Source organism: Danio aesculapii, chromosome 7 (assembly GCF_903798145.1).
Source record: "Danio aesculapii chromosome 7, fDanAes4.1, whole genome shotgun sequence".
Lineage (NCBI taxonomy): Eukaryota > Metazoa > Chordata > Actinopteri > Cypriniformes > Danionidae > Danio > Danio aesculapii.
Window position 1 is genome coordinate 6,451,706 of NC_079441.1, and position 8,606 is coordinate 6,460,311.

Consider the following 8,606-nt stretch of genomic DNA (forward strand, 5'->3'; position numbering starts at 1 on the left):
AAATAATGGCTACAAATAGCCGTGCATGCACAAGTGGTGGGATTTTTAATTTACTCTCAAAACGCTGCAAATTGCTGCTTTCCCTTTGATACTTTTGTTTCCTGCACCCCAAGGGAAAATATCTTCACATTAAAGTGAGGCTACTACTCGGCCCGGATCCATCTTGTGATTATTCCACTCAGGATTTGCAGCTTTAAAGTCATTCTTTAAGAAATGTAGCCTACTTCTTTATATCATTCAGTGCTATCTTAATATTAGATTCTTTATTAAAGTTTCGTAATTTAATTTATTTTAATAATACATTTTTGTAATTTTGTAATCAATGTGTATTGCTAAGTGCACCCCTCACAGATCTCTCTTTTAAATTATTATTTTCTACAGGGTGCTTTCTAATAATATATTTGTGCATATACATTAGATTATTAAGTACCGAAGCAAAATTTGGAACTAATCTAACAAAAAATATACTGAAGATCACTGTCCAAATATTAGTACACCCAAATTAATATGCTGGGGGAAAATATGAAATAAAATTTTAATAAAAATAAATCAACCGAAACATAAAAAAAATAAAATGTTGTTGAAATGTTGTAGTTTGTATTTTTAATGTTTTTTTTTGCAATAACTTATTTAAATTTAAATGTATCGTTCTACAAGATCAGAATCAGTTTTTTATTGCCAAATCTGCTTCACACACACAAGGAATTTGTTTTGGCTACAGAAGCTTCCAGTGTACATAAAGTGACAAGTGACAACACAAAATAAATAAATATGAAAGATGTTTGGTATGTATATATATATATATATATATGTGTATATATATATATATATATATATATATATATATATATATATATTGAACTATCGTAAATTTGCTTTATGAAACAGAATCCGCTATTAATAAACCTGACTTTAAAATTAGCCTGGCTTTTTCTCTAAGCTTGGTTTATGGATCTTTAGGGAGAATACAAACTTAAGAGTTCAGATATAAACTGTAGCTAAAATGTTCTTCACTTGATCAAGATAGCGTTTATATATATATATATATTAGTGGTGGGCCATTATCGGCGTTAACGCGAGACTCTTATCGCACGATAAAAATATCTCCGTTAATCTATTCTCAAAGTAGGGTTGGGAGCTGGGTCTGTTCTACGCAAGCTATAATGACTTTTACCTTGATATTTTAGCGCGGATGTATCCCTGACCGGTGAGCCGTCTGACAAAAAAAGTGCCCTTCTGAATCAAAACCAGCTGGAATGGATGCCTGACTTTAACTACAGTTCGGCAGTTTCACTTTCACTCATGAATATTTCATTCATGCCTCCATGACAAACTGGGGTGTTAGACACAAATAAGGAGCAAGGACTGGTGAGAGTGTTATGGAATGTAATAACGTTCGCCAAACGTAAAGGAAAAAAAACTTCCGCATTTTGCGGTGTGTGTTTGTGTTTTGTGTGTGTGGTCCTTTACAGACAGCCGCCTGTGTCTTGGATCTTGTCGATAAATATGGCGAAAAGTCCAACATGACGGTAATAGTTGGAATGCAGTGTTTACTTCAGTAATGCCACTAATATCTGCACTCCACGTGTCTTAATTCCATTTCAGTTAAGTTCAGTTATGACTTTAGTCTGATTAAGGTTATCAAAATTCTCTGTTTACATGGTGGACTCTTAATCAGAGTATTGTTTTAATCATATTAAAATTGTATTAAAGTATTGTTGCCCATGTAAACATGCAATGTTTGACACTGTCAGGGCTCTGTGAACTTGACATTGAGAAGCAGCATTATCTGTTTGTACGTACATCAAAAGCAAGTATGAAATCCCTGTTTGGAGCTTATGTAGGCCTACAGTTCAACATTCATGTTTAACTGAATAAACAGTTAGTAAACACAAGTACATCTTATTAAACATCATTTATTTCATCACCAACTATCATAGTAGAACAGTTTCTCAAGCAGTTTGTGATGCATTTTGGAAACAGGAGATAACCCCCTGGTTTAATGCGCCACCTGGCTCGAGAAACCCGTTCTCAAAGATTTATTATTTGGGTAGCACACATATTCTGAATGCCTTCGGCAGAATTCAAATGAACTATTTTAATCTAGATTAATTTCAAAATTTAGATTAGTCTAGATTTAAAAAAATTTTATCTATGCCCACCTATAATATATATATATATATATATATATATATATATATATATATATATATATATATATATATATATATATATGTGTGTGTGTGTGTGTGTGTGTGTGTGTGTGTGTGTGTGTGTGTGTGTGTGTGTATCCAAATATTAACTTGTATGACATATATGAAATGTTTATGTATTGCCATATATCAGATTTCTATGTTTTAATAATGTTTAATGAAGCAACGCCATTAAACAAAACTACAACAGGTTCATTTTAAATGCAAAGTTTTTTATTTCATGTTTGATTAAACATTTGAAATTCTTACACGAAGTAAATCACATGGATCTGTTAGTCTGATTACAAAATTACAAAAACTATGAAGCTAAATGACCATTAAGTAACAGAATCTAAAAAAAGAGTATGTGGAAAAGACAAAGCTGAGTATATAGTTTCTCTTTTTAAAATCATTTAATAAAAGACGAGATTAAAATGGATCAGAGGAATGAGAGCACAGACAAAACCCAATCAAAGGTAAATCAACGTTTACTCTGCTAGTAAACTCAGCCAAGGCCAGCCAAGAGCAATTTGTCTTGGCATTACAGATCTGTTTCTTGAATGTTTACAATCAAATCAGTGTAAGCGACGCCTTTGCATTGGCCCTTGGTTTCATACTTTAACACACTGCCATTCTTGCAAGTGATCTTCACTGTGCCAGTGTACGGCAGGTCAAAATCGGCTCTGCCAATGGTGATGTGAACAGTTGCCTTCATCTGTGGTGGGACGTCTACAGGGGTAGCCAGAACTTCGATTCCCTCTTCAATCTTTTCCACAACGGAGGTATTTTCAGCTCCAACACTGATATTGAATCCCGGAGGAACTACTTTAAGAACTGGAACCCCAGCCTTCACCTCCACACAGAATGTTGATGTTAAGCTGTTGCTCTTAGACCATGCAGATCTTTTGATCACTTTCTTTGAGGCTTCAATTTTGAGCTGTTGATTAGCAGAGGTTTTGTTCTCATAAAAGATGGACTTGATCTCTTCCATGGCCACCTGTGGTGTCAGCTGGTTGATGGTGGGATAGTTGACATTGGTGAGAACTGCTGACTGAACTGCATTGAGAAACTTGAACCCCATGCAGTCGATATCAGAACCACATCTTCCCTCAATACCCATACAAAATCCAGAGCCGACGTCAATGGGATGTTCTTGTTTTAAACCACTTGTCATATATGCAAAAAACTGTCCACCCTTGTTGGTCTTCAATTTGATGGCTCCAAGACGTGTTCCTGCTCCGTTGTCCCAGAGGGACAGTGAGGTGAAACACTCTCCAGATGAAAACACATACTCTTGATGTGATCCAGATGGTACGCCAAAGGTTGTATCTCTGCCATCTGAAAGTCAAGCCCTGACAGCCTTGATCTGCCGTTCTCCCACCCAAACCCAGATCTTCTCCAAACTGGCACCATTTTTTCATCAATAAATAAAAATGGACCACCTCCTTTACCACCAATTATCACTACTGATGTTGGTTGAGCCATCTCTGAGGAAATCAGGTCTGTCAATAACATAAAAAATAATTATCAGAATGATAATCAGAAGACTCAATCAGCATAAACAACAATTTTACATGTAGCACAGTACCTTGGATTAACTTTATTTGCTCACCAAAGATTTTACAATTTATACTCTATAGTATAGTCTTGTAATATCTCCATGCAAAGTTTCAAGCTGTTAGTTGAATGACATTTTAGATGCCCATCACAGGAATGATACTCACATAATTGACTGTAGTCTGATGAACAGCTTCTCAAGAGCAGCTCGTAAGGTAAAAGCCGATAAAGTAAAGGATGTTTGATCAAGCTGCTGCTTAAATAGAGCTGGAAAACAGACACGTGAGATCAGTACGAAAAAAATGTGTTGACTTCTTGACAGGGGATTGATTGGTGACCACTCCAAAATTCTTGTGTTGATGAAAATATGAGGAAAGCAACAACAACTACTACAATAAAGCTTTCATAAGATGCTGTAAAATGAGATTTAAAACAAACTTAAAGCTAGCCACCTTGTTTTTCAGGTAAGAACAGTGCAGCCATTGTAACTAGGGCCCTGCTTACATCAGGTATTAAAGAGATCTGTACTCACTAAATATGTGGTTTCAAACCTTTATGAGTTTCTTTATTCTGTTGAACACTACATGATTTATTCCACTTAAAGAGGGTGGGTAAATCATGACAGAATTTTCATTTTTGGTGCATTTTTGTCAATCTGATCACAGGTGAACAGGCTGTGAAGTGTTTTGAGTTTGTCCACTTTCATCCACATTCAGAGGTAAAATGCAGAAAGTACTTTGACAAATTTTGGTTTATAATCCTTTCTTTTTTCTCTTGAAGAAATTAATTTCCTGTCAAATAAACTGCAAAGAGGTTTGAAATAGGTTATAACTGCTTCATTCTTCTCAATCAGCAGCTTTCATGCAGCGACTGTGAACTGGTATGCTTTCCATAAGATACTACTTTATGAATGTTTTGTTTCATGGATAGGCCAAAAGTCTTCAATGTGTTGTTAATAAATTTATTCCATTTGAAGGAACATATAGGAACGAACATGATTTCAGGCTGCATAACCTTGATTTTGCACGTTACATGATCTGTATTTAATGTGAAATCAATTCCTGAACCTTTGAAATTATTTTATTTGACATATTTTACATTTCTAAAATATTTGCTAAACAATTTTAAAGAATTCATCGTACATTATAAATTTGCACAAGCTTATTTTGCTGTATACAAATCAAAGAAGGCCTACAGTACAGTATATATACAGCCACATATTAAACCTCACAAGCAAATAAATCTGAAGTCCTACAATAAAGCAACAGCAGAAAAGAGTCTACTTCGCCCTTGCAAAATAAGGTTTTAATTTTAAAGGGCACCTATGGTGAAAGATCTACTTTTCAAGCTGTTTGCACAGACGTGTGTAGATCTAGTGTATAGACAGTCATATTGGGGTGAAATAAACACACCCAGTCCTGTTTTTTTCAATTTAGCAACATAAAAACAGTGGACCAATTAGAGCGGTTTTCAGACCGACCGCAACTTGACATAGGAGTGCGGTCCCCCCGCCCACCAAATTGATTGACAGCTGCGCGTATTAACATATCCCGGTAGTCACGTGTAAAATCATATCAACAAGACCAGACGTGCGCAAAGCAACCGGAAATAAAAGGTGTGTTCAGTTCGCTAAGATAATCAATCATCATCAAACGTGATCAAGAGTGAGTTTTACAGGTTTATAATGTTTTAAAACAGCATGGGTGTACTGAATTACAGCGATTCCCTTCAGATTCACTTAATCAGCACAGCCGCCAGAACAATTATAAAGGAAGATGCTTCAATCGCGGTTTCTGGACGTTAAATCAGGTTTATTTTGTACATTAACATAACAGATATTCATACAGCAGTGAGGATTAACCTGTATCCTGTCACATATGAGTGCAAACAGAGTGCGAAGCTAACCGCGCGCGCTGTCTCTCTCTCTCTCTCTGTGTGGGTGTCTGCGCTATTGATGTATGTCTGCGCTATTGGTGTATGTCTGCGCTATTGGTGTGTGTGTGCGCGTGTCCTCGCTGTGTGTGCGCGTGAACTTTGTAACAACATTGTGTGCGACTCATGGTTGCAACTCACAAAAAATGCATCAAATACTCATTGGTAAAGTTCTTACTGTAGTATTTCTCACAAACGCGACGTGAGATCTGCTTCCTGAGGCAGCCGAGGGCGGCGACTGAGGCATGTTGCTGACAGGCATGTGGGAAGGGTGGACGGGGAGGACTAGCCTTAAAGGCCCAGTACAAAAAAACAAGAACCAAGTTTTACCGGCTATAATACAGACACTTCAGACAGCTATAATAAATACTCTGATGGTTGTTTTGAGTTGAAACTTTACAGACACATTCTGGGGACACAAAAGACATATTAAATCTGAAAAAAGGGGTAACCATTAACATTTAACATTACTTTTATCATGACAGAATTATAAATAATTATAATTATTATAATTATAAAAAAAATAAATGAGCATAATACAGTTTCTATAGTCCTGAGATAAACTCAAATAAAATATCTTCTTTAAAAATAACAGACCTATAGGCCTACTGTATATGACAGACGACACAATCTGACTAAAAAACATGAATGCTTGCTGTAAATTAGGCTACATTATTTAAGCTTTCGTTATGACTCATTGATCTGTTGTGGTCCAGCTGATGTTTCCTTTTTTAATATTAATATTTTCTTTGAAACCTGTACAGGCTACCACTGTTGACACTAATTGTTAAAATAATCAGCCTTTTAGCAAAGCCTGATATTTTCCTGCAGGTTTGACGCAGACTAAACTAAACTTGCTGAGGCCAGTTTTACTAAATAATCCCTCGCTAAATCTCGCCGTGAGTGAGACGGAGAAAGTTCAAAAGAAGGTCCGCTCATGTTTCAACGCCAAAACACTGGTCTGTTAAATAAAATATTAATATAAATAAAACTAAAGTGAAATATTCACAGTTTCAGAGTAATCTGTATTAGGCTAAATCATTTTCTGTTAATGACAATCAATATTGCGCCCGTCAGTTTCACTTTTATTAATTTAATCAACTACTTTGACCACAATGAGCCAGTCTTTACAAACTATTCACAGCACTTAAAAGTATTCCCCTCCGATGAATAAACTCAGTCAGAAGGATGAGAGAACAGAAACTTTTAATATTACAGAATAATTTACGGAGTGGTGCATCTGCAGCCAGTGCATGAATGAAGCACTTGATAGATCACTGAGACACAGCGCGCAGCCCTCCGGTATCTACAGACACTTCCAAAACTGAGCAGCACAGAGGGAAGAAATAAGTGCGTTGATGATCTGTCCAATGTATTATTGAGCCTTGTCTAGTTTTAAATTTCAGGTAAGCCTACTTTGTATGTAAAGAGTGGGTAATAACTCTCTCTACTCCAGTGTTGCGAATGCGATCTGCTGATCTAACAGACACACATGATTTAGAAACAGCAATTAACTCCTTGTTGCAGGTCAAAATAAACCCACTTAATGCAGAACCAAATGCATTTCTCCACTGATTACTTATATTAATAGGAGCAAATAGTCTTGGAGAAAGTTTTTCGTGTTGTCATGAATGCGACACGCAGTTTGAATTGTGAATGAATGAAGGCATGCGCTGAATTGAACATGAATTTAACCACGTGAATATTCATCTGTACTTCACATTAAACTGTAGAATGGCTTCAGAACATTCGGGATATACAGTAGTAGACCTACATGACAACTTTCTAGTGCCTTATAATAAGTTACCTTCATGGCTTTTGTTGGCTTATGAATTACACAGAATATAGGGCACGTGCAAGATCGGATTTGGATCGGCACCAGCTGGCCGATACAAGATCCAGCATAAACATGCGGTATCAAACCGATATCCGATTCAAGTATCAGGATTGGTGCATCTCTACTTTACACATTGGGGGGGAAATCTTCATCCACCACCAGTGACGTGACGACAGCCATATTGCACCAGACCGCACACTACACAGCAGCTAAGTGAAGACAGAGTGATGAAGCCAATTAGGATATGGGGATGGTTACGAGGCCATGATGGACAGAGGTCAGTGGGCAAATTTGGCCAGGATGCCAAGGTTAAACCCCTACTCTTTTTGAAGGACATCCTGGGATTTTTAATGACCACAGATTCAGGGCCTCAGTTTAACGTCTCATCCAAAAGACGGTGCTCACTGACAGTGTAGAGTCCCCATCACTATACTGGGGCATTAGGACCCACACAGACCATGGGTAGAGCGCCCCCTGCTGGCCTCACTAACAGCACACCTAGCAGCAACCTAGCTTTCCCTTTTGGTCTCCCATCCAGCTACTGACCGGGTGCAGCCCTGCTTAGCTTCAGTGGGCGACCATGTGAGAGTTGCAGAAAAGAAAAACATTAATTGAATGTCAGTTTATGGTCATTTTATGATAAATAAAAAAATATTTCTTTGGTTTACAATACATGAAGATACAGATTTTGTTCCACCACATACTAGGAAGATATTTTGAAAAAAGCTGAAACCCTGAAACCATTGACTTCCATATTATTGGGTTTCTTATGGAAGTAAACAGTTAGCGGCTTTCTTCAAAATAGTGTCTTTAGTGTTTAACAGAATAAAGAAACTCATAAAGGATTGAAACCACCTTACAGTGAGTACATTTACACTTTTGGGTGAACTATTCCTATAATACCTGATGTAAGCAGGGCCCAAGTTACAATGGCTGCACTGTTCTTACCTGAAAAACAAGGTGGCTAGCTTTAAGTTTGTTTTAAATCTCATTTTACAGCATCTTATGAAGGCTTTATTGTAGTATTTGTTGTTGCTTTCCTCATATTTTCCTCTGAACAAGAACTTTGGAGTGGTCACCAATCTATC

General features: G+C 36.9%; 1 protein-coding gene across 1 annotated transcript; it reads right to left on the bottom strand.

Moving 5' to 3' along the window:
- Positions 1-2,486: 2,486 nt before the first annotated feature.
- jac11 (jacalin 11) lies at positions 2,487-4,057 on the bottom strand. Its single transcript, XM_056462673.1, is given in 3 exon segments — positions 2,487-3,608; positions 3,611-3,694; positions 3,917-4,057. Coding segments are annotated over 2 exon segments (942 nt in total). The 5' UTR covers positions 3,678-3,694; positions 3,917-4,057; the 3' UTR covers positions 2,487-2,733.
- Between the last annotated feature and the right edge of the window lie 4,549 nt (positions 4,058-8,606).